The sequence below is a fragment of the Mytilus californianus genome, unplaced genomic scaffold (genome assembly GCF_021869535.1).
Source record: "Mytilus californianus isolate M0D057914Y unplaced genomic scaffold, xbMytCali1.0.p SCAF_10, whole genome shotgun sequence".
NCBI lineage: Eukaryota > Metazoa > Mollusca > Bivalvia > Mytilida > Mytilidae > Mytilus > Mytilus californianus.
In genome coordinates, this window is record NW_026262582.1 from 58,862,051 (window position 1) to 58,889,219 (window position 27,169).

A 27,169-nucleotide genomic window follows, 5' to 3' on the forward strand; every position below is an offset into this window, starting at 1 on the left:
AAAGCATTGGTCCTGTTTTGTTTCATGAAAAGACTGGCCAACGTAGATACAAATATGTTTTGAGGAAAGGATAAACCGTACTTCGTAAAAATCCACTCTGATTAAAACAAGATTCTTCTTATCCGACATTATCAAGATGCTTGATTTCCTTAATCTACAACTGTTACATATATATAACGTTAGGAGGACGTGTTTTTCAACAATCGGCAATCTCTTGGTGACTATGTAAAACGCATTTATCCCTTCGAACTTGAAATAAAGGATGCAACAAATAGTTAAGTCTGTCTCATATCATGATTTAGATCTAGAAGTTGACAATAAGGGTTTGTTGAGAACAAAATTGTATTATAAGAGAGATTATTTCACCATCAAAATGGTTAACTTTCCATTTCTATGTATCAACATTCCAGCATATGGAGTATATACCTATTAGTTATAACGATGTTCCAGAGCTTCGTTTCCTATCTGATTTCCTTGATAGAGGGTTGCTGCTTACAAGAAAGTTATTTGACCAAGAGTTTCAAGTAGTAAAGTTGCAGTCATCTTTTCACGGATACAATAACGAGTTAGTTGACCATTATGCCATATGTTTCGGATGACGACGGATAAGTTCCAATTGTCGTAACCACTATCCCGTTTTCTTTTCCTCGAATGTGACTTTCTGACCAAATTTGCCCGAGATCAACTTCGGTTTTTGGTGGTTTAGTGTTGCTCTGTCTAGTTTTGTACGTTGTGTTATATATTGTTGTGTTTTGATCGTTTTATCATTTTTGCCATGCCGTTGTGTTTGTTTTCGACTTACGAGTTTTATAGATTTGTAATGGCAGTAATAGCTGTTTGTGTAAGATTTTGTTTTTAAAATGTCGGATAAAAGAAAATTTGTCACAATATAAGTTATTAATCACCACTGTAATCTTGGCCTATGACCTCAAAAATGGGTTTTTCGTCATATTCAAGTACATTTTACACCACATATAGGTCGTTCATAATTCAAAATATATTGTCCGGAGTAAAACCTTTTCCAAAGTGTATCAACATTTATAGTAATCGTAATCGTTGACCTACTCACCAAAAAATCAATAGGAGACATATTCATTCCGGAAGGATTTGCTAGCTATGATTGGTGAATGTTGTGCATTTGATCTATAAGATACTATCTGAAAACAAATATTTTGCCACAATTTCAATCTATCAATTGCTGTTGTCAGTCACCAGTGATTTTACTTTGGACTTGTTCATATAACTCGGTCGAACTGTTTAATATTTTGTGATGTTATGGCATTTTTACAGCTTACTATAGAGTATGGGATTTGTCCTTTTTTGAATGCCGAACAGTGAAATATAGCTGCTTACAGTCATGTTCGTTTGTCTCCCTGGGATAGATGTCTCAATGAAAACCATACCATATCTCCTTATTTACATATGTTACCTAAAAATAGAGGGAAATATTTGGTCTCGGAAACTAGAAAGCTGACCCATAAAACAGCTTTCATCATACAATAATCATAATTGGAATTGAGGCAATTTGATTAAAAGTAACGGGCACTTTTCAATCATGTTAATTACAGATTTTGTCAGAATATATTTAAATTTTCAAAATGTATCACGTTTTGTTATGAATATTGTTCAAACCTACTTTAACCAGTGACAACATAATCTGAAAATGTCTTTTCCTCAACAAATTAAGGGATAGAAGTTAATAAAAATACACAAAATACTAACAGAATAGGTTTTTTTTTTATATTAAAATGTAAACAAGATATAGTTCTATATATATAATTACAATTTAACAAAGTATTGTTGTATATTACCATTATTACAATGTAAACAATATCTTATTCAAATAATAATAATATGCTCTGCAGGGCGAAGCTTGATACGACCGCAGAGATCGTATGTTGAACAGTTGAGACAAGTATGGGCACAACTTCCAGCTTGATACAGCTCTGAAATTGGATTGTGATAAAATATTTGACAGAGCATAGCTTTCTGACATGAAATGAATTTGGTCTATAAATGTGAAATTTGACATTTACCTATTATGCTCAAATATCCAAAATCTAAATACATGGTTAGATTCAGCATATAAAAGAACCCCAAGAATTCATTTTTCTGATGAAATAAAACAAAGTTTTAATTTTAGACCCTTAAGACCCCAATGTGGAACAATTTGAATACGGGGACCTATATCAAAACTCTGAATACATGGTTACAGTGGGATTTCCAGTGACACTAGAACAATAGAAAAGTGACTCTTCTTATGAAAGAGATAGAAAAGGTAAAAAAAAAAAATAAACACATAAAACTCGATATGCATAGGAATAAATATCTTTTAAAACACAAAACCATGAAATAACTTTTTTACAAACACTATAAATAAATGATATTTAAAAGCTGAATTTATTAATATGAGTTTTTTTGTTGCAAAATATGCTGTTAATTGAACAATTTATTGCTCAACATAGGGTGTCTTAAAAACTGCCAATTTTGACTGCATATTTTTTTTTTTTGGAAAAAAATATATATCAACCTTAATAATGTAGCTTTATGTGGATCCAATTTTTAACGTTTTCCAAAATGTAGTTTCGCCACAAGAATTTTTTAAAGTTGGGTCATTTTGTCTATGAATGTCGGTAAATTTGTATGATCGAGCACACCGATAAGCCTATCGTTGGGACAACTCGATATTTTTGTAATCAATATTCGTGACAAATATTCTTGGCGCAAGGCCACAAAATCTTTAGCAAATAAAACAATATAGCAATGTCAACAAAATAATATAAATCAAACAATGGTAAAAAGTATCCTTAATTACAAATCACATTATTTGTAGATTGATTTTGTTATAACTTTAAAAGGAATTCAACTATAGACTTTAGAGTCTGGATCACTTAATATATGACAATAAAATCAATAAAAGCAGCGATGCTGAAAATAAACAGTGTAATTTTCAAAAACAGTCCTAGCTTTTCTGGATGCACAACTGCGACTCATTTCACATAAAATCTTATCAGAAAAGATATAACTCAGAATAAATTTTTGTGGGAAGACTTTTTTCTGTGAAAACAGACCCTTCAACTTTGAAAAACGGTAATACATGGACATTATTACAAAAATGGTTGAAGCTGCTATGTTAAAACTCTTACAATGAGGTCACTAGAAATTTAAAAAAAATTCCATTTGGAAAGGTGTTCACATACATAGACATAGACATTGTGGCTGCTGGATCCCAGTTATTGTCCCGTTGACCAATTATGTCTGTTTGGGTTGCTCACAGAATTTTGTAAATATAATGGATTTATAAACAACTCTCATTCAATTAGGAGGTTTATCTAAATAAATAAAAGCTCCGCTTTGGCGCAGCTAGATTCGACCGCAGAGGTCGAACCCTGAACAGTTGGGACAAGTATGGACACTACATTCAAGCCTTATACAGCTCTGAATTTGGATTGTGATTAAATATTTGACACAGCATATGTTTCTGACACAGAATGAATGTGGTCAAGGATTGAAAAAATTGAAATTGGACTTTAACCTATAATGGTCCAATATCCAAAATATAAATACATGGTTATATTCAACATATCCAAGTACACCAAGAATTTTATTTATTTATTTATCAATGGACAATATTAGCTATTATTTCTTGGTCAAGAAATAAGCAATTTATACAAAGTATTAGACAAGTATTGTTTTTGGCCCTTTTTTCCTAAATGGTTAGGGCCATAACCCCCAAAATCAATCCCAACCTTACTTTAATGGTATGGAACTTTGTGGTACAATTTCATAGAGATCCATAGACTTATACTAAAGTAAATGTCCAGAAACCACAAAATCCTAGTTTTTTGCCCTAAATTCCTAACCTATTTGGGCCATAACCCCCATAATCAATCCCACACTTCCTTTTGCGGTATGGAACCTTGTGGTATAGAGATCCATACACTTAAGTGTTTCTTGTTTCACGTTTTTTTATATAGATTAGACCATTGGTTTTCCTGTTTGAATTGTTTTACGCTAGTCTTTTTAGGGCCCTTTATAGCTTGCTGGTCGGTATGAGCCATGCTCCGTGTTGAAGGTCGTACTTTGACCTATAATTGTTTACTTTTAACACATTGTGACTTGGATTGATAGTTGTCTTATTGGCACTCATACCACATCTTCTTATTTATACTTACACATAAGTTATTGTCCTGTAACAAGAAAAATGCTTATTTTCAACCCTTAATTCCGAGAGAGTTAAGGCAATAACCCCCGAAATCAATTTCAACCTTCCTTTTGTGGTATGGAACCTTATGTTACAATTTCATAGAGATCCATACACTTATACTCAAGAAACCAAATGTCCTTGGATGACTACGACAACCCTGACAACGTCATAACATAATAAGACAGCAAAAATTTTAAGGTCGTATAAAAAACATGTTTTTTCTTCTTGGAAAATGCCTGTACAAAGTCAGGAATATGACAGTTGTTTTCCAGTTGGTTGATATAGTTGAGCATTTGGTTTTGTCAGGTTTTATGAATTTACCTTGGAGTTCAGTTTTTTTGTTAATACATTTTTAGAATGGGTCATGCATGTATCTACAGAGAATATACTCGAAACAGAACTTTTACTTTTATGTATTATATATGGTAGCCATATGTTTTCTTTTTGGATGGTTTGGTCAACAGTCTTAATTTTGAATGTATGCATTGAACGACAAATTTGTCCCAAATTAAGGTAAACTGACTTCAAAGTTTCAAAGTTTCAAAGCTCATCTTTCAAAATCTGAAATGCAAAGAGTTGATAGACCGACAATAGAACCAAAGTAATGAAATATCACAAATGGCTTTTCAGACCTGCAATGATGCAATGTATTATTTTGTAGTATGTGTAGAATTTGTAACATAACAAATTAAACATTATTTGTCTTTGTCACAATTTCCTTTGTTAAATAAATTTAATTTCCGTGGAATGTATGTTTTTTTTCTTTTAAAAAAAATAATCAATTGGTTTAATTTTTTCCCCCTTTATGTTAATTTAAGGACAAAAGATATAAAACACAAGTGAAACTGCGTTCTACTGCTCACTGATGATACCCCCAGGCCAAATATTTGACGGTAAACAGGAAGTTGTTGAGTGATGAATCTGAAAACGCATCACACGGTATAGCTGACTTATATAAACACTGAAACCAAATTTCAGAAATCATTGTAATGTAGTTCCTGAGAAAAATGTGACGAAAATGTTCAACTTGGATGTGTTGTGTAAAATGATGCAAGTGTTCGGTAAACAGGAAGTTGTTGAGTGATCAATCTGAAAACGCATCACACGGTATAGCTGACTCATATAAACCCTGAAACTAAATTTCAGAAATCCTTAAGCTTGTAATGTAGTTCCTGTAAAAAATGCAACGAAAAATATTCATGGGACGGAAGGACGGACTGACAGACTTGACGGACTGACGGATGGATGGACAGACAGAGGTAAAACAGTATACCCCCACTTTTTTAAAGCGGGGGTATAATAAATGATTTACAACATGTTAAACACATTGAGAACAAATCAAAGTAGACACACAACTTGATATTTTGTGTCCATTAAATTATAAATAGTAAATAGAACAAAACCCTTTGTTTTTGCATTACATTTATATACATGTACATTTTAGAGTTAATGAATACTAAAAATAAGCATTTAGTATTTCAATAGTAATGTCTATGTTACTTTTCTTTTCATCTGGTGATGTTTGCCAAAGAAAACCATCATGTACTTAATCACACTCACCATGATCTGTCAACATTCGATCATTTTCTGCCAAAATAATGAGAAAGGAAGTCAAACAATTTATCATGTACAGTACTATAAATACCATTGCGTTTACATATAAAAGTACCATCTAGGGTGTCAAGTGCTTTTTTCAGTTTTGCCTTTGATGTACTTCTGTTGATTTCATAAGCATCGCATGTTTCTTCTATGATAGGTCTTTGTTCATCTGTCACTTTACCATGGAACCATTTTTCTGTCAGATTATTAAGGCGAACACATAAGGCCAAACCGCATATTTTATAGTTCCCTTCATCACCATGCCTCCTTAAATTGTCTAATTCATTTTTATAGACTTCTTCAAACGGATTTTTGAAAAATTCATTAATATCTCCATTTCCCCCCTCATAATATAAAGAGCATAAAAGTGGAAAGAATTCATATTTTTGTGCTAATTCATCAATATCGTCCAAACTTGTACCCATATAGTTTTTCGCTATAATATTTTTTTCTACAGATGTAAGACATAACTTATCTGATATTAAGTTACATTCACAGGATTTAAAAGGTAATAATACATTAAACTTATCATCTTTATATACTTGTAACCTACAAGATACAATAATTTTACAACATTTGTTTGCAATAATTGTGTTAATTGTAGGTAATAGTTGTTTCCAGCTCTCAATCTGTTGTTGGTTGGCAGTGAAATTTCCACAAATATCATCAATAATGAAGACTGTCTGTTTATCAGGTTGATAATAATCTCCAATATCATCTGGCTTTGTCACAGGGATTATTTTGTATCCTTCCTTCTGTAAAACTAGTGCTGTGTGTCTCGCAATGAATGATTTCCCAACTCCTAATGGGCCAGTTAAAGTCAAACAACTATTGTCATGTAAACATTCAATGAGGTAATCACTGGCTCTTGTAGACACAAACATCTTATCTTTCTTTTTCCAGTCTTCTATTTGTTTTTTTAACTGATCTGGAAAAAAATTATAAATATAGCTAATTAAAAATTACTATTTATATGAATTATGCATTTAAATATATACTTAATAGCAAGACAATAACATGTTGTCTTGGTTAACCATAGAACATTTCTATCAAAATATAAGTAATTGTTAAATTATTCAAATTTACATAAAAATACATAGTTTTGGGGTTCCTTAAATTAATTTTAAGACCTTGAGTTGTACCAGTCAAGGTCAGAGGGCATCTTTCAGGGTATGTCTTCAGGTGGTGAACCTATATACTAAATACAGAAAGCCAGACAAGAAAATGTCCCAAATATCACCAAATTGTGCCCTTTGGTCAAAGTTTATTGTTAATTTCATGACAATACACGACACACCTTCAAATAGTAATACACCTTCATACCAAGTATCATAAGTCAATTTCAAAAGAAAAAAGTTTGGCCTTGACAAGGTTGTATTATTGGCTTACTGAGATCTGACTGTGCTGCCAAATTTGCCTGTTTATGCAGAGGGTACATGTAACTAAATAGTTTATGTCACATGAACCCTGCCTGACAGACATGTACATCATACAATCATTTCATATACATGTACAAATAAAGTTGATCTATTGCTTTTAGTAACTGATCATCATGAGACACAGACCAAACCCTGAAATCTAAACATTGCCAAATGAAACTTGAAAATAAGGTTAAGGTCCAATGAACCCAGTCTCACTAGACCGTGAAAGGATCCATATACCAAATATAGTTATCCAATTACTCATAAAAAGAGAAAAATTCACTGTTAATTTTTCAAGAAATACATACATAAGCTAATTATATTTTACAAAATTGCTTAGCACAGTCAAAACTTTTATGAACCATTCAACTGAATATCAAAATTTTGTTTGCATTATTTTTTTTTCAAAATTCCTTCCCTTTATCATGTGTTTATGGCTATAGTTTGTATTGTATTTGAGCAAAATATTTCAAAATCATATGTAAAATATCTGTTGCAACTCAGAATATGAAGCTTTTTTATGGAGATCATTGACTGAACATACAATGTACAAAAAAGAAATGCTTGATGGCCAATTTATATCAATAACAGTTAATCCCCTTTTCATATATTATAAGATTTTTTGTTTGTCAAAAGAGGTATCCTTTTCATTTTCATTAGTGTCATAAACAACTTAAATGGATCATCAAATTTAATAAAATTAAAGGTTACTGCTCAAATCAATATCTTTCCAGTATGTTTAGTACAACTTTATTACATAATAGGCCAATTTCATTCATATTTCTGGGGTTATGTTTGGAGTATTTGCAAGTGAACAAACCAGCATTCAATCTAAAATAAGTGAAAAAATGTTTGAGGACCACCTCCGGGTGCAGGATTTTCTTGCTGCGTTGAAGACCCATTGGTGGCCTTTGTCTGTTATCTGCTCTTTGGTCGGGTTGTGTCTCTTTGACATATTCCCCATTTCCATTCTCAATTTTATCATGTATCCATTTGTCTTGCTAAAAGGGTATATTCAAGGAATATCACAATGCTCAATCATGGCAAAAATCTAGATTTTCACATAAGAAATTTATGTATAAAGAAACAGCATAAAATGGGGTAACGAAATGTTCAAAAAATTTCATATACAAATGAAATACTACAATATGTACAATGCTGTGTGGTTATTTTATAAATTGTTATTAGTCATTATGCTTTGATTTAATATAAATGAAAGATCTTCAAAGGTATTTTTAGACTAGTACATGTACCAAGATACTCTGCTGAAAAATCTTATGTCAGCAGGAGTTCATTCATCAACAATCATCAATCATGTGTTATATTAGCCTTTGTTCACTTGACACACAAGTGTATTGATTGACAGGTGTCAAAATCTTTAAATTTGTTGTATCCAATATGGGATACAACAAGAGGCTCTCAAGAGCCTGAATCGCTCACCTGTTATTTTTTTTGCTTAAATCTTTCATCAATGATTATTTTTGCTTTTTACCCATATGTTCCATTTTAGCCATAGTGTCTATGTTTCTTGACGTACAAGGAAATGAAATACAAAATTTATACTAGATTCATTTGAGAAGATTTTTAAAGTTAAAAAACATAAAACAACTTGTGTAAAATTGTCCTTAAAGGGCAATGACTCCTTAAGGGGTCAATTGACAATTTTGGTCATATAAACTTTTTTGTAGATCTTACTTTGCTGAACATTTTTGCTGTTTACAGTACTAGTTTATCTTTATCTTCAATAATATTCAAGATAATAACCAAAAACTGCAAAATGTCCTTAAAACAACCAATTTAGTGGCAGCAACCCAACAATTTCAGGGCTGATAGATCTTGACCAATTGAACAATTTTACCCCGTGTCAGATTTGCTCTATATGCTTTAGTTTCTGAGATATAAGCCAAAAACTGCATTTCACCCCTATGTTCTATTTTTAGCCATGGCGGCCATGTTTGTTGATGGATCAAAATTTCGGAAACAATTCATAAACTAGATTCATAAAGGAACATTCATTCAAAGTTAAGAAGTATTAGGCACAATAGTTTTAGAAGAGAAGATTTTAAATTGTTAGCAAACTTGATGAACACATTGCGTAAAATTGTCTTTAAAGGGCAATAACTCCTTAAGGGGTCAATTGACAAATTTGGTCATTTAACTTTTCTGTAGATCTTACTTTGCTGAACATTATTGCTGTTTACAGTTTATATCCATCTATAATAATATTCAAGATAATAACAAAAAACTGCAAAATTTCCTCAAAACTACCAATTTAGTGGCAGCAACCCAACAATGGGTTGTTCGATTTGTCTGAAAATTTCAGGGCTGATAGATCTTGACCAATTGAACAATTTTACCCCATGTCAGATTTGCTCTAAAAGCTTTAGTTTTTGAGATATAAGCAAAAAACTGCATTTGACCCCTATCATGCCTATGTTCTATTTTTAGCCATGGCGGCCATGTTTGTCGATGGATCAAAACTTCGGATACAATTTATAAACTAGATACCCTAAGGAACATTTAATTAAAGTTTGAAGGTATTTGGCCCATTAGTTTCAGAGGAGAAGATTTTTGAAATAGTTTACGACGACGACGGACGCCAAGTGATGGCATAAGCTCACATGGGGCCCTTTTAGCCCCGGTGAGCTAAAAAGGTAGCAAATATGAAATTAGTAAACAAAATTGGAATTTTATTAGAGTTCCGAGTGTAAATACTCTTAACTGCATGAACACAACTAGATGTGTCAGAACTACACGAATGGCCCTGATTGCAAAAAAAAGCTTGAAGCCATTTTTAGGACAGGGGTTCAAATTAACATTTGGTACTGGAAGGTCCAGGACCTTTGACACTCCAAACTGAAAGGTCCACAACCTAAATTCCAGGTCCTACTTTTACTTGAAATATTTCCTAACATAGTAAGATACAAGTAACAAAATTAATGTGCTGTTGGTGTTAGGTCAACTTGTTTCATTGTCAAAGTCACTGTTGTATAAAATATTTAATAACAATTGTAATTGTCTTGTATATTATAAATTCAGATAATCTTTTTTTTTTGTTATTGAGGAGGGTGTCACCATGGGTTGGTGTGTTGTCTCAACTATTGGTAATTTATTACTACTTATACCATTTTATAAAACAGTTCAAATTCAAAGCTGTTTAAGCAGAGACGTATAGACATGTGTATATATGTCTCTGGTTTAAGTGTATCATATCTAGTTGCACTATTATAATGCATTAGTTCCTCTGTGAAAATAAGATAAGAAACTTCCAGATTTGTACTGGTCTTTTAAAATTTAGAAGACATTACCTCTTGGAATTGTAGTAATACGTTTACACTATACAAAAATCTACATGTAATATCAATATTTATTAATGATAAAGAAAATTACTGTCACATTTTTTTGAATTTTGAGATGAAAATTTATGAACTAAAAGTAATTATGAGTTTCTGTAAAAAAATATTTCCTACTTTTTCTTTCTTTTCAATATATCTTTTGGTTTTCAATTCTAGTGTTTATATTTTATCATCATAGATGTATTTTGTCAACTGCCTGGAATTATTATTTTTTCATTGTATTTGATCGGCAAACTCGGAATTACCCTTATCCGCTCCAGAATCGGATCCATTTTTTGTTATTTTCTTCATTTCCGGTTTATGGCATCCAATGTTTTTCAATGTTGTTTTGTCAGTCAGATACGATTTTACTCGGATTTACACATTACTAGTTGGCAATTTTCGGTATAAAGCTAGCGGTTGAACAAAATGAACATCGCTGAATAATAATGATGAAAATAAATTTTGAGATTGTTTGGAAATTTTTGTTTAAAAAGGTCGGCAAAGTTTATTTTTATTTTCTTTCAAACCGAAGGTCCGTCGGGCGTAGCTTGTAACCAAAACGAGAGTCCGACTGCAAAAATGGAAGGTCGCGGACCTTGGACTACCGCTAATTTGAACCCCTGTAGGAGTTGAAATTTGAGAATGAAGGTCCATATAACTGTTATTTTCATGAAATTTTCAAAGCCTGTGATTTTGGTACAAATCAGCAGTGCAGAACCAATGATGTCAACTAGATCTGTAACTCATAATAGTAGACTCATATACTAACTAGAGGCTCTCAAGAGCCTGTGTTGCTCACCTGTATTTACTGATGCTTTGGAAATCATGTAAAATAAGGTTAAAATCATAATTAATAGTATTAGATATTAGATATTATAATGATATCTAAAATAATAACAAAAAACTGCAAAATTTTTGTAAAAAATTACTTACTCAGGGGCAGCAACCCAACAACGAGTTGTCGGATCCGTCTGAAAATTTCAGGGCAGATAAATCTCAATCTGATGAACATTTTTGCTCTAAATGCTTTAGTTTCAGAGATATAAACCAAAAACTGCATTTTACCCCTATGTTCTATAGAAGTCGGCCATGATGGTTGGAAGGTGGGGTCATCGGACAAATTTTTTAAACTAGATACCCTAATAATGATTATGGCCAAGTATTGTTAAATTTGTCTCAGTAGTTTCAGAGAAGAAGATTTTTGTAAAAGATTACAAAAATTTACAAAAAATTGTTAAAAATTGACTATTAAGGGCAATAACTCCTAAAGGGGTCGACTGACAATTTTGGTCATACAACTTATTTGTAGATCTTACTTTGCTGAACATTATTGCTGTTTACAGTTTATCTCTATCTATAATAATATTCAAGATAATAACCAAAAACTGCAAAATTTCCTTAAAATTACCAATTCAGGGGCAGCAACCCAACAACAGGTTGTCAGATTTTTCTGAAAATTTCAGGGCAGATAGATATTTACCTGATAATCAGTTTTACCCTATGTCAGATTTACTCTAAATGCTTTGGTTTCAGAGATATAAGCCAAAATCTACATTTTACCCCCATGTTCTATTTTTAGCCATGGTGGCCATCTTGGTTGGTTGGCGGGGTCATCGGACACATTTTTTAAACTAGATACCCTAATGATGATTGTGACCAAGTTTGGTTAAATTTGGCCCAGTGGTTTTAGAGGAGAAGATTTTTGTAAAAAGGTAACGACGACGACGACGGACGCCAAGTGATTAGAAAAGCTCACTTGGCCCTTTCGGGCCAGGTGAGCTAAAAATCAGCTGAATATGTGAAGGCGTTTAGAAAAAAAGTCTGTATAACTGTTATTTTCACCAAATTTTCAAAAAATCAGTGACTCGGAACCAAGCCTAAACTCAATCTGTTACTCATCATAGTAGACTTAAAGTCGGTGTAACTGTTATTTTCACGAAATTTTCAAAGTCAAAAGCCAATAATTTCTGCAAAAATCAGTGGAGCTGAACCAAACCTAAACTCAATCTGTAACTCATCATAGTAGACTCACATGGGGCCATAAAAATATATGTTTAGGTATCCGTAACAAATGTTTCTTTCTTAGCAAATGCTTTTAAATAGAATTGAACATTTTGAAACCCTTTTAGCATGTTTCTAAGACGAAGAATAAATGGTAGTAGTACAAAGTTGAAATTCCTTTAGTCGTCTGTAATCTCAGAGCTCTCGGATTGATCATGAAAATATTAATGTGACATGTTCAATTGTGTCCATCATAGATATCCACAAAATATCCAGGAATATGAGTATTCCATCTTGTGTGCAGTGTATCAAAAATAAAGAGATGGCTAATAACGTTACTAGGAATAAATTTAAAATCTGATCTCTTAATGAATTGAAGTAGTACTAGATGAACCCAAGGTAACACAACCCCCCCCCCCCCCCCCCCCTCCAACAGTTTACCTCTTATATTCCATGGTATTGTATCCATCTGGGAGATCTTTATTTCTTCCATTTCTTTTGTCACAGCTACATGGTTTTCTTGAAGTAATTCATGGGATTGAATCATTTCTGTATGTGATCGCTTCATCCTTTCAAAAGATTCTTTTAGCTCCCAGATTTCATTATTAGAACACTTAATGTACGTTATTATTTCTTGGTTGGTTTGATCTAAAGGTTTGGTTTTCATATGATCACACTCCTGCTTCATTTGCTTCCCACCTAATCTTTCAATGGCCTGTAAAATATTGGATGATACTTTCACTTCAAATTTAAAGTAATATATATATATATATGTATACTTCGTCTCCAATTTAGCCCATCAATGTAAGATCAGCAATTTCTGTTTCTTCCCTCAGCAGGATTCAAACCCTTTCATCTGAGGCATCATGGCAACACAGCCTGCACTGTGTCCAGTGCCTTGAAGACCACTCGACCAACTGGGATATAAAAAAATATCACTTTCCGTGGTCGATGTAATGCCTTTCCTCGTCGGCTTTATCTAGGGTTTTAACACAGTACATGATAGTGTTGGATACTTGGTTGAAATTACCAACCGATTATCTATTACTATCGGTTGACAGCAACCAACCGACTATCGGTTATAATCGCAACATTATACATAATGTACCTTGCCCCTTTTTAAATGAAATCATGCATTTAGTCACACTGTACATGTCTAATGCGTATATTCCATATCATTGCAGAGTTTTATATATAGATTTATTTCGTCTTCAAGCCATTGTTCCACTACTAAACTGTCTATTCTACTGACTAGTACACTAGCTTGGTACAATAAAAAACCTGGTAATAAATTGTTCAAATAAGGCCTTTGAAAATAGTGGAATTAATTACTTTTGGAGTGTTAAAAATTCGTTAGAAGTACTTGATAAATTGCATGTTTATATTAGTGATTTCGAATCTGTTTAAAGTTTTGATTTTTCTAACCTATATACCACTTTGCCTCATAATCTTATTAAGAAAAAAATCACACACCTAATTAAATGGGCATTTAAAAAGTCAGAATGCAAATATATATGTTCTAACTCTTTTAGGTAATTTTTTAGTAACAACAGACAATGACAGACAAAAGAACTATGTCGATTGGACCTGCTTTGATACGATTACTGCCCTTGAGTTTTTAATAGATAACATTTTTGTTCACTATGGAGATTCTGTATATCGTCAAGTTATCGGAATTCCAATGGGGACTAACTGTGCACCACTTATTGCGGACCTGTTTCTGTATTGTTATGAGTTTCAATTTATGACTAAAATCAGCAAAGACCCATAGAAACAACATCTGATACAAAAATTTAATAACACTTTTAGATATTTGGATGATATATTGGCTCTCAATAATGACGACTTCAGTATGTAAACTAAAAAGATTTATCCTGCTGAACAGACTTTAAATAAAGCTAATACTAACAACGTGAACAATGAACACTGCCCTTTCCTGGATCTTGATCTTGAACCTAACCTTTAAACAGACTTATTCAGAAGGGATATAGTTACGATACTGTTGTCAGGTCATTAAAGATGGCATATTTTGGTATTAATATTGATTCACTCATAGGGTCTTTGCATCGGAAATAACACATTTATTCTACAACCAGTTGTTGGCATGATACCGGTTAAGTTCTTCTCATATATCTTATGATGGTATGATACTAAACCCCTAATGGGAGGGATTGTGCTTGCATTTTCATATGGTGAAGACATTATTTTTCAATCAGTTTATAAATTGAGGTCTGGAGCTAGCATGTCAGTAACTGTTAGTAGTCCTTTGTTGATTTATGTATCATTGTCATTTTGCTTAGTTTCTTTTGTTACCTATTCTGACAACGGACTCGGACTTCTTTTGAACTGAGTTTTACTGTGCGTATTGCTGTGTGTTTGTTTATTCTACATTGGCTAGAGGTATAGGGGAGGGTTGAGATCTCACAAAACATGTTTAACCCCGCCGCATTTTTGTGCCTGTCCAAAGTCAGGAGCCTCTGGCCTTTGTTAGTCTTGTATGTTTTTTAGTTTTACTTCATTTATATGTTTTGGAGTTTAGTGTGACGTCCATTCCATTGAACTAGTACACATTATTGTTTAGGGGCCAGCTGAAGCCCACCTCAGGGTGTGGGATTTTCTCGCTGTGTTGAAGACCCATTGGTGGCCTTAGGCTGTTTTCTGCTCTTTGGTGGGGTTGTTGTCTCTTTGACACATTCCCCATTTCCATTCTCAATTTTATTCTATATGTTCAGATTTGATCTTTTGTTTCCTTTTCATATTTTATTTAGTAATTAAAACAGTGAATCAATTAGAATCCATATTCAGATTGAATATATTTTGTCTTTTAATTACAACATTTATTACCAACAATGACACTAAAATTTCTAAATTTCAATGGTATTACTCACATTATAATTTCAAATACATAGCTGTATAAAAATTTGAATGCTTATCTTATTAAAAAAAGATATATAAAGTATCTAACTATAAGCAATTTAAAATTAATCAAAAAATAACAATGCATTTGCATTTATATATATACATTTAACTAAGGGGATCCAACCAATGTCTGTTAATTCATGTAGAATGCTTATTTTTCACATTTGTGATCATTATTCTTCTTTCAGCTGTGTCATTTGTCCATGTACTTATAATTGCAAGAATGATGATTTCTTACATAGTTGATCCGTATCCGATCCGTGACTCGTATATATTTCAATGTGGGACAAAACAGGAAAATTTACAAAAATAAATGATGTTTGACAAGCAATTTGGAAAGAAATATGACGTTTTTGACGCAACAAATGGATGAAACATTAATAAAAAGCAATTTGCACCACGTTCTAATGAAGCAAAAAATTTATTTTGTCTAAAATCAGAATGATTTCATGTACGCTCTCGAGTAACAAGTACTGGAATTGAAAGAAAGTATTTCATAAAAAGTTATTTATTTTAAATAACATGCGATCAATCTGTATATAGTCAATGCAAAAAGAAATTGGTTATGTCTTTGATTATAGGATGTTTGACATTGTTATTGTCATCGACTGATATTTTTCGTTACAATTTGTTTCACTGCACATGTAAAATGCAAACCGGCAACGGACCGTAAGTTGATATGCTAAAAGTCCGGAAACTATAACGAAAATCGCTTGAACAAAATCCCATTCGATTATCGACATCGCCAGGCCCAACCAACTGATTTCCGACTTATTCCGATCATTGGAACAACACTAGTACATGATGTATAGTGGCAAGTAGATGGTGTACCGTAACTTTCAGATCAGCTTTTTTGTCTATCGTAAAGGGTGATAATATTAATTAAAATTTGATGTGGCGGCATGGTAATTAACTTTATCATCCTTTATGACAGACAAAATAGCTGATCTGAAAGGTACACCATCTACCATTATACATCATGTTCTGTGTTACAACCCTAGACAAAGCTGACAAGGAAAGGCATTAAATCAACCACCTAAAGCTATATTTTTATGTAGCCTAGGTGGTCGTGTGGTCTAGGGCACTGGACACAGTGCAGGCGGTATTGCCATAATGTCACAAAAGCAAGAGTTCGAATCTCGCTGAGGGAAAAACAAAAATTTGCATTATTGCTAACACAAATTTACAGATCTAACATTGTTGGGCTAAATTTGAGATGAATTATATATATATTATGGTGTTAGCCCTGTATAAGCATGTGTTATCAGATGGAGAATGTCTGTCATAAAGTTGTCACATGTTTAGATGTGTATATATATGTATACTTCGTCTCAAATTTAGCCCAACAATGTAAGATCTGCAATTTCTGTTCTGCCCTCAACAGGATTCAAACCCCTGCATCTGAGACATCGTGGCAACACCGCCTGCACTGTGTCCAGAGCCCTAGACCACTCAACCAACTGGGCAATAAAAATATCGCTTTCCTTAGTTGAGTAAAGACTTTGATCGTCGGCTTTATCTAGGGTTGTAACATATTACATGATGTATAGTGGCAAGTAGATGTTATACCTTGCAGATCAGCTGTTGTATGTCTGTCCTAAAGGTTGATAATTTAACTTACCATGCCGTCACATCAAATTTTAATTTTATCATATGCGTCTAAATATGTGACAACTTTATGACAGACGTTTTAAAATCGGATAACTTGTGGTTGCCACGATGTCTCAGATGCCTGCTGAGGGAAGAACATAGCAAATTTGCAGATCTAACATTGTTGGGATAAATTTGAGACGAAGTAAATATAAATTATGGTGTTGGCCCTGTATATGATGGAGAACATCTGTTGTAAAGTCATCACATATTTAGACATATGTATTTATGTCTAAATCAGGCCCATTGGCTTTCACCTGGTTTGAATTGTTTTAAAGTTTGTCATGTCAGGCAGGGTCTTTTATAGCTTGTTATGCCGTATAGGTTTACCTGGTTGTTAAAGATCGTACGGTGACCTATAGTTACTATAACATGTCATGTGACAAAAATGAGGACTTGGTCTATCTTTGATTTATGTCGGTTTTGTATTATGTCAAAATATATCTTTAATAGTTTTGAAATTAATAAAAAGGAATAAGTCAAAATTCTAAATTTTAAAGCCATAACTATATCATATAATATAACTATACAATATACATATACTTTAAAAACCGATTTTTGAAAATCTTATAAAATACTTGTAACTTTTTTTTATAGTTTTTTGAAAGAAAAAAGGTGCCAATGTTAAATGTATGAAAAATCTAGAGAAAATTCTTTCCCTTCAAATTTTCAATTGCTTATATCTTAAAAACTAGGACCAAGCCTTTCAATTTTGTCTGCTTTTCAAGTTCCATCATTTCAATTTTAGTGTATAGCAGTCTTTTAGAAAGCTTGTTATTTTGAAACTGAGGAACAAAAATCCTTAATCATATTAATAGGATAATAGAATTTAAATTTTAGGTTTTTTTGCTGACATTTTTACACTTTGAGTGTGCACTTTTGATTCTGAAATGGTGAAGTTGCCATTTAAAAAAAGAATTTCATAACTTATAGTATCATTCATTAAAGAAAAAATTGTTAACAAACCAACAACTGGTATATATGTGTGTTTATGGTGCATAATTTGAACTTGACAATTTGTAATTTTGTTTCAAATAGCTACGATCAAGTTTCCCTTAAATCAGTGAAAAAATAAATAAATTGATATACACTTACACCAGACATATCATTCCATGCTGTTTTGAAGAAACTAATGTCTATTTTGCTATCATCTAGATGAGCTAAGTAATTCCTGTAATATTTGATTCTTGCTAAATCTGCAGCTGGTGTGGTTTCCATGGCACTAGGTAAACGGTCAAATCCACAAGAAGGAGGATTCATTGGCGTTAAGTTCCTCAGTAATATTGTCATCAGAGTCACATCAAAAGTTTTGGAATCTGTTACATCTGGAAAATACATTAAATATATAGTTAAAATAATAAGAGAAATTATAAAAATTTGCATATAATAAACTGTTGACAGAGGTACATGTATATCTTGCCTGTCAGCATAAAATTCAGAAAAAGACAATCTGATGGACAGCAACATTGTTTGTTAATTCAAAGTCCCTGGACCATGATCTAGTGGGCAGGTCCTGAAAATGGTCAACAAACTGAGATGTACAGACAGTAATGTAATTTTATAGTTAATATCATTGTCTATTGTAAGTAGTTCCTATCATTCTAACTTAAGCAGAGTTATTCTGAAACAGAGGAGTGAACATCCTTAAGAGCAATAGTTTATTGTCTTGCTGATCATTTTTGCTATTCAAAGTGCCTATCTATCAATTAGAGTTTTCAAGATATAGATATCTACATGTATATGTATTTTAATTTTCAGGATAACAGGCACAATTGAAAAAAAATCATAAAAGGGCAAAACCTCTTGTTAGAATACGACTGACAGTTTTGAGGTAAATGGCCAGTAGGTAGATATCAACAATCTGAATATTTCTACCCAAGTCAGATATTCTGTATTTTATAGCAGTTTTAAAGAAGTCAGAAATGTTGGTTGGCAGGCTGGTCATAGGTTACATTTTTTTTTAAACTAGATACTGCATGATGATAGTAGCCAAGTTTTGTTAAATTTAGCCAAGAAGCTTCAAGTATTTTTTGTATTTCTGCACTTACCAGGAAATCTTGGAAACAGGAGGTTCCACTGTGATTGGTTGATTCTATGTTGCCTTTTCAATTCAGTTAGTTTTTTTAGCTCTTTCTTCAGTGAGGTATTTAAACATGCAGGAGCAAACTCATAATCAAAACAGGTTCTTACAGCACGTGGAGAAATTCCTGTCAGTAGCAGACATATTCGAACATAGTTTTCTTCCTCTACAGAAAGAGATGCCATAGTCAAGTCTTCTTTATTCCTTGTAATTTAGTTTATCCGATAGAAGATAATCTTTGAAAAGGTCAAAACCTAGACATCATTTTAATGGCTATCAAGATGATGTACATTGTACATGTTGTAAATATTGATCCATGTCCTGTCCATTTTATTAAGATAACCATTATGAAATCTGGTACATTTCCTGAAAAAAATTAATAACCTTAAGTTAGCAAGCTTACATACCCTCAGAGGCCTCTCCCCCTTAAATATTATGCATTTGCCAGTAATATTCTGTTATGCTAATATATTCTTAGTAAATTTGACCTTGAACTTCGATTCAATGACTTGAAGGTCAATAAGGATAATGCATCCTGAAACCATGTTTCAAATTTCAGTCTTTGTTTTAACTTGATTTTAGACATAGTGACCCAAAATGAAATAAGGATCTTACTCCCATTTATCATGACGACATATGTCAGTAGGGTTTCAATCCCTCATGTATTTGATGTACATACAATGTATTTGATTTAGCATCCAGAACCACTTGTTTGCAACAAATTCCATCTTTTTTTTAGTAGTTATGACCTTGAACTTAAGAGGTGGTGACTTCAGAATCAAGAGATGATCTCCCTCTCATAATACATGACAATAAGCACGATAAATATTTGAGTAAGCTTCAAGAAACTACTTTTTTACACAAATGTTGGTCTATTTGTCATGACTTTGATCTTAACCTTCAGGTTGCAATCTCTAAATCAAAAGAGATCTTCCTCTCAAAATATGTGACCATATATATCAAAGTAAGGTTGCAGTCTGATATTAAGTACACAAAAAAATGTATTTGAGTAATCATTGGAAAACCCCTATTTTGCACTTTTGTATTGGTCATTTTTAGAAGATTTAACCTTGACCTTAGAGGCGGTGACCTTGAAATCAATAGAGATCTTCCTCGTATTATATATGGTGAATTAAAATTCAAATCTAAGGGCGGAGTTGATTTAGCATCTAGAAAAGAAAATGACTGTCAGAGGGGTCTAAAACTATGTATCCCCCTAGCTACTTTGAACATAAATGAATTATTTGAACAGCAATAAAGACGAGAAGTTTTACTGTAGATACCTGTAAGGATCATTCCCGCTATTTTTTTTGTTTTTCATGGATGCCTTTTGCCAATAGATAATCCAACATGAGTAAACAGAGATATGTCTTGCCTACTTGTTATTTTGATAATGCAAATGTTGAAATTAAAATAGCAATACTTTATCATGTAAGTTATGCAAATATTCAAAATCAATGAACCATGACTGAAGGTAAAATAGGGTTGTTACACAATCTCTATGGAAATAAAATGTGCCAATGCCAATACAACTGCATACCAAATACCATTGACTAATCATAAATTCTAAAACCATACAGCTTATTTCCAATGGGGTCCATTTAGTGTTACATGTGTTACATTCTTAAAAATATTAAATATTAAATCGCTGTAGATGTCGCCTTACATTATACCAGATTTTTCTCAAACTATTGAACTGATTATGACAAAACTTGACAGTAATACTTGAAATAACCAGTATTACAAAAGAAAAAAAGCACATTCAGTTTAATTCAACAAATAAGTCTTCTTTAGGTGTAATACCACCAAATCATGGTAATACCAAAATTTATGATAAAAGAGATGATTTTTCATTTCCTATTGTTCATGTTGTTAATTATCCATTTTTAGATGGTGACTTCCCTTGTCACCATCTTATGGTGTTTATATATCTCAACTTGTTCGATTTGCTCGAGTATGTAACAACTAATCTGATTTCAACGAAAGAAATCTCTGTATTACTGAAAAATTATTACAGCATGGTTTTCGATATCACAAACTAGTCAAAACATTTATATAACATGTATAAACCCACTTTGAAAGCTATATTATTCTTCAGCTCTCTAAAAATCTATTTTATTGCACAATAACTTTCATACATGTATTTGAAAAATTCACCAGAGCCAAAATGCAAAACTAAACTAACTGTGTATTGCTTCCTTAGAAATTTAAATGAAAGGTACATGTTCAATATTAAGATGAGGGTCTTGTACTGTCCTTCTAGGGAACAGGTAATGCAAATTATCAAGATAGACTGTGAATTAGTGCTAAAGTACCAGAGTTTCATCAACAAGTAAAAAATACTTTCTTTGTAAATTGTTGTTAAATTAATTAGATATCTCTCGATACACTCTCTCTCAGGTACAAGTTAATGGGAACCCAGTAAGAAAAAAAAGCTGCTTACACGAATATATGCGTAAATATGCGAGTGATAAAAAGTGATAACGGTTTACTCAGTTAAAACTTTATTTTATTTGACTTTTTTAAAGGGGAGCTAGAATGAAACAGTTATGCCATTATTTGAAGAAGAAGAGCAGTCTAGCATGTCAATATGGAAACCAATGTTTAAAAAACAGTGTGAAGTTAAGACAGAAACTTGCACAATGTACAATTTTCAAGTCACATGCAAAAGCCATATATTCCAGCTCAATATTGTGTAAAATACTTGGGCCTAATAGTAGGGTGCCCAGTGTCCAAAAAGTCCTCTAGTTAACATGGTTAACGAGTTTAAGTTAATGGATAACACACAGCTAATTTTATTTGCAAATTATAGGAAAATCGTTATATTCTACCATCATGATTGTCATCGTATGTTCCCGTGAGTTCAAGTTTTAGAATAAGGTTTTTCAAATAAATCTGCTAGATTTATTAAAGATATGGAAAATAGAACTTCTGTAAATTTTAATAATTTAATTTCGGATGTAACATGTCTTCTGATTGGCTAAAAGGTTTTTGTCTATCAGCTCATAGACATAATTTTGTCATGTGACCGTGACGTCATTAACGTTTTTTCATGATTTACTCCTTAAAAGTTGAGTTATTTACGGGTCATTCAGTGTAAACCACATGTTATTTCTTCATAGACATGATAGACATTCATTCCTTAAATGTACTAAATAGCATTGTTTTTTTTAATGTAGATTATAGAGTAAAAAAAAGACTCAACCTTGATTATAAAATATTTTATAACAAAAGCCCTTACTACATGCAAGGTAATTTTGCTAAGATCAAAGATTGTCATAATTATTCAACAAGATCTAGTGAATTCAATATTTTTTATACCACCTATAAATGTGTTATACCACCATTGTTTTTCCCCTGTGAGTCTTTAGTTAAATTTGCAGAATTTATCTTTGTTTCAAATAAAGAAATACTTGGCATGAGTAAAGTTTTATCCTGTCCAGTACTACAGACAAAATTTCCCATAACATTTCATTGCATATAAGATAATATCCATCACTGGCATGACTGGAAGTTAACAAATCAAATTTCCATCCCTTTCTTTCCTGTTTACAAGCTTAAGTAGCCAGGTATTATAAACTTAAAGTTTCTGAAATATTACAGAAACACCAAATAAAAAAAGAATAGTGCTTTGAAACCCCCAAGATATATGTTTATGACTCAGAATTTTTTTTTACTGCAATGAAATGTAGGATTAATTTCCTGCAACTGTCAAATTCGAGGAATATTCTTTACAACCCTTTTTCGTATGCAGCCATAAAATTGAGAATGGAAATGGAGAATATGTCAAAGAGACAACAACCCGACCAAAAAGCAGACAACAGCCGAAGTCCACCAATGGGTCTTCAACGCATCGAGAAAATCCCGCACCCGGAGGTGGTCCTCAGCTGGCCCCTGAATAAAATTGTGTACTAGTTCAGTGAAAATGGACGTCACCCTAAACTCCAAAACATATAAATGAACTAAAATTTAAAAACATACAAGACTAACAAAGGCCAGAGGCTCCTGACTTGGGACAGGCGCAAAAATGCGGCTGGGTTCAACATGTTTTGTGAGATCTCAACCCTCCCTCTATACCTCTAATCAATGTAGAACAAAGAAACACATAGCAATACACACAGTAAAACTCAGTTTAAAAGAAGTCTGAATCCGATGTCGGAATAGGTAACAAAAGAAACTAAGCAAAATGACAATGATACATAGTTGAACAAAGGACTACTAGCAGTTACTGACATGCCAGCTCCAGACCTCAATTAAACTGATTGAAAGATTATAACTTCATCATATGAAAATCAAGTACAATCCCTCCCGTTAGGGGTTTAGTATCATACCATCATAAAATATGAGAAGAAAATAACCTGTATGATGCCAACAACTGGTTTTAGAATAAATGTGTTTATTTCCGATGCAAAGACCCTATGAGTGAATCAATATCAATACCAAAATATGCAATCCTTAATGACTTGACAACAGTATCGTAACTATATCCTTTCCGAAATAAGCCTGTTTAAAGGTTTGGTTAGCTTTTGAGATGAATGCCGACATTTTTGTGCTTTGTAAAGAATATTACCATAAAATATTGGATGTGAAATACCTGAACGTATAAGATGTCTGCATGTTGATTTATATATACGAATGATGTCCTTGTACCGATGATAAAAAGAGTAAATGTTTTTACCAGTTTGTGATATCGAAAACCCTGGTGTAATAATTTTTTAGTAATACAGAGATTTCTTTCGTTGAAATCAAATACGTTGTTACATACTCGAGCGAATCGAACAAGTTGAGATATATAAATGTAAATGCTCTTTTGTTCCGACGTTGGAAAGTTCCGGGCGGAAAGAACTAACTAGCCGAAAAGTTCCGGAGGAACTTATTAACTAGTTACTTTGTTCTTCCTCTGGTTTAAAAGTTCCTACGGAACAAAGTGACTAGTTGAAAAGTTCCAACGGAACATATCAACTAGTTAGAAAGTTCCTTTTTTCCAAATTAGTCAAAACTGGAACTTACAAACTAGCCCAAAAGTTCCAACGGAACTTATCAACCAGGCAGAAAGTTCCATTTGGAGAATTGATGCAAAGTAAAAGCGCAACATATTATATTTGAACCTTTCAAAGGGAAACCAAGATACTGATTACAAAAGTCAAATGGAACTTATCAACTAGCCACAAAGTTCCTCTTTGGCAAATAAGTCAAAACCAGAACTAACAAACTAGCCCAAAAGTTCCAACGGAACTTATCAACCAGTCACAAAGTCCCATTTGGAGAACTGATGCAAAGAACCACATGAGGAGGGGGGTATTCTTCCCTCTCTTGAGGGTACTATGAATACCAAATTTGCATAATGCAACTTATTCCGTTTTATGTGAGCTATGAACTACAACTTAAATTTTGCATATTTGTCCCCAAAGAAACCCCTTTCAGTGCGTTTGGTATTCTTGTAAATTAATGATTTGCTCTTATATATACTGATACTCATTCTTCCCCCTCTTTCTACAAAAAGGACGAAATATTGTATATTCAGAATGATGTAACTAGTTGTTCTGTTCCGCCAGAACTATTCAACTAGCTACATTGTTCCGGGACTTTTCAACTGGCTACTTTTTCCCGGAACTTTTCGACTGCACTCGGAATGAAACAGCTAGTTGGAAAGTTCCATCTGAAGAAATAACTAGTTGAAAAGTTCCGCCGGAACAAAGTAACTAACGGAACATAGTGGCTGTTACATAAACACCATAAGATGGCGACAAGGGAACGTCACCATCTAAAAATGGACAATTAACAATAGGAAATGAAAAATCATCTCTTTTATCATAAATTTTGGTATTAAGCTTCCCGTTAAAGATAAATATATCAAGATCCAGGAAAGGGCAGTGTTCATTGTTAGTATTACATGTAGCTTTATTTAAAGTTAGTTCGTCAGGATAAATCTCTTTAGTGTACATACTGAAGTCGTCATTATTGAGAGCCAATATATCATCTAAATATCTAAAAGTTTTATTAAATTTTTGAATCAGATGTTGTTTCAATGGTCTTTGCTGATATTAGTCATAAATTCTAACTATTTACACTATAAATATCTGAATAAGATTAAGGAACCTTAAATTAAACCATCAATATTAATATCTTTTTTTTAAAAATAGGGGGAACGAACCCAGGGCAACCAAACCCAGGGCAAACATGTAATTAGGCTGAATGCACCCGATGGCAATACCTGACAAAAAGTCCAATTGAGGAATAGCAAAAATTCCCAGAAAAAATTGAAGTCACAAAGCAAATATCTTCATGTCACCAATCTACATGATCTATGACACGTTTTCCTCCATATGGCCCCAGGTCAACAGGACATTCATAAAACTGAAATTCGAAAGTTGTCTATTCTAAAAAGTAAAATAACAAAAATACCAAACTCCCAGGAAAATTTAACGGAAAGTTCATAATCAAAAGCAGGGACTTTCTATATTAGAAAGTCCCTGTCAAAAGGCAAAATAAAAAGCTTAAACACATCAAACGAATGGATAACAATTCCTGACTTCGTACAGGCATTTTCTGATGTAGAAAATGGTGGATTAAACCTGGTTTTATAGCTAGCTAAATCTCTCACTTGTACATGTTGTATGACAGTCGCATAAAATGCCATTATCTTATTATATATTGACAACAATGTGTGAACAAAACAAACAGACATAAATTAGGTAAAAATGTCAAAAATAGGGTGTGTGTATGCATATATGTCTCTGGTGTGTGTAAGTGCTCAGCACAATCATAATACCATAAGAATATGGGTGTAGTAAACTGTGTCTTCTTATTTTTGTCTATCTTTGACTTTGTGTATTTGGCGATGACCATTCAAAGAGGATGCTGTATTAGTGAGCACTCATACTCCGACCTCAGCATCAGTTGACATGAAGGGGAAGTTCTAAAACGCGGAAATCGGAAAATGCGGAAGTGAAAAATTGACATATTTTAAGGATGTCAAAATAACAAGCTTTTTAAAACACTGTTATATTGGAGATTCACTCTGTTGTCGACTTTTATATCGAGTTGCAAGTTACAAAAGTCGAGTTGCGAGTTACGAAAGTCGAGTTGCGAGTTACAAATGTCGAGTTGAGAGTTACGAAAGTCGAGTTGTGAGTTACGAAAGTAGAGTTGCGAGTTACGAAAGTCGAGTTGCGAGTTACAAATGCCGAGTTGCGAGTTACGAAAGTCGAGTTGCGAGTTACGAAAGTCGAGTAGCGAGTTACAAATGTCGAGTTGCGAGTTACGAAAGTCGAGTTGCGAGTTACAAAAGTCGAGTTGCGAGTTACGAAAGTCGAGTTGCGAGTTACAAATGTCGAGTTGCGAGTTACGAAAGTCGAGTTGCGAGTTACAAAAGTCGAGTTGCGAGTTACAAAATTAGATTTGCGTGAAAATGGGGAAAACTATTTAAATTTTTTGGTGTACCTCTTTAACATTTTTGTATGATGATTGCTTATAGAATTGTATACAGTTTTGTTGATTCTTTTTGTTGTTTGGACTTCATCTGAGTCTCGTGTAAAAAAAATGAATGGATAGCTTACATAATTACTACGCAAGTATGGTTATTTTTTGAAGAAACAGATATAGCCTTTTGAAATACAGCGGATGGCTTGTATTCTAATTATTATTAAATTTCATAGCTAGCACAGTCATATTAAACGTAAACATTGGTAAAGGGAGATATAGCAACTAAACTATAGTACATATATGTAAAAGACCCCTTCTGCAGATTTCGTTAAGAGTGGACTCTTTGTGGCAGCTGCAGAGGCAATATTTGTTAGGGACCCCAAAATTTATTCTTTGGCAGTGACACTCAAAATTGTGGACGTTTAAGTTATATATGTCTACATTGGCTAGAGGTGAAGGGGGAAGGTTGAGTGCTCATAATACCTGTTTAACCCCGCCGCATTTTTGCGTCTGTCCTAAGTCAGGAACC

General features: G+C 33.0%; 1 protein-coding gene across 1 annotated transcript; it reads right to left on the reverse strand.

Annotated features, from left to right (window-relative positions):
- Positions 1-5,612: 5,612 nt before the first annotated feature.
- LOC127718892 (uncharacterized) lies at positions 5,613-26,206 on the reverse strand. Its single transcript, XM_052224977.1, has 5 exons — positions 25,988-26,206; positions 19,184-19,581; positions 18,231-18,460; positions 13,008-13,281; positions 5,613-6,734 (listed from the first exon to the last, which is right to left on the reverse strand). Exons 2-5 carry the CDS (start codon positions 19,398-19,400, stop codon positions 5,788-5,790), a joined length of 1,668 nt encoding a protein of 555 aa, XP_052080937.1. The 5' UTR covers positions 19,401-19,581; positions 25,988-26,206; the 3' UTR covers positions 5,613-5,787.
- Between the last annotated feature and the right edge of the window lie 963 nt (positions 26,207-27,169).

Bases quoted from the DNA above. Each gene is read 5' to 3' on its own strand.
- LOC127718892 (XM_052224977.1), bottom strand. From the start codon at position 19,400: ATGGCATCTCTTTCTGTAGAGGAAGAAAACTATGTTCGAATATGTCTG. The intron at 13,282-18,230 runs GTAAGTGTATAT...AATATTTTACAG, and splicing joins CATGGAATGATATGTCTGGT to GCCATTGAAAGATTAGGTGG. The intron at 6,735-13,007 runs GTAAACTGTTGG...ATTTTTTTCCAG, and splicing joins AATACCATGGAATATAAGAG to ATCAGTTAAAAAAACAAATA.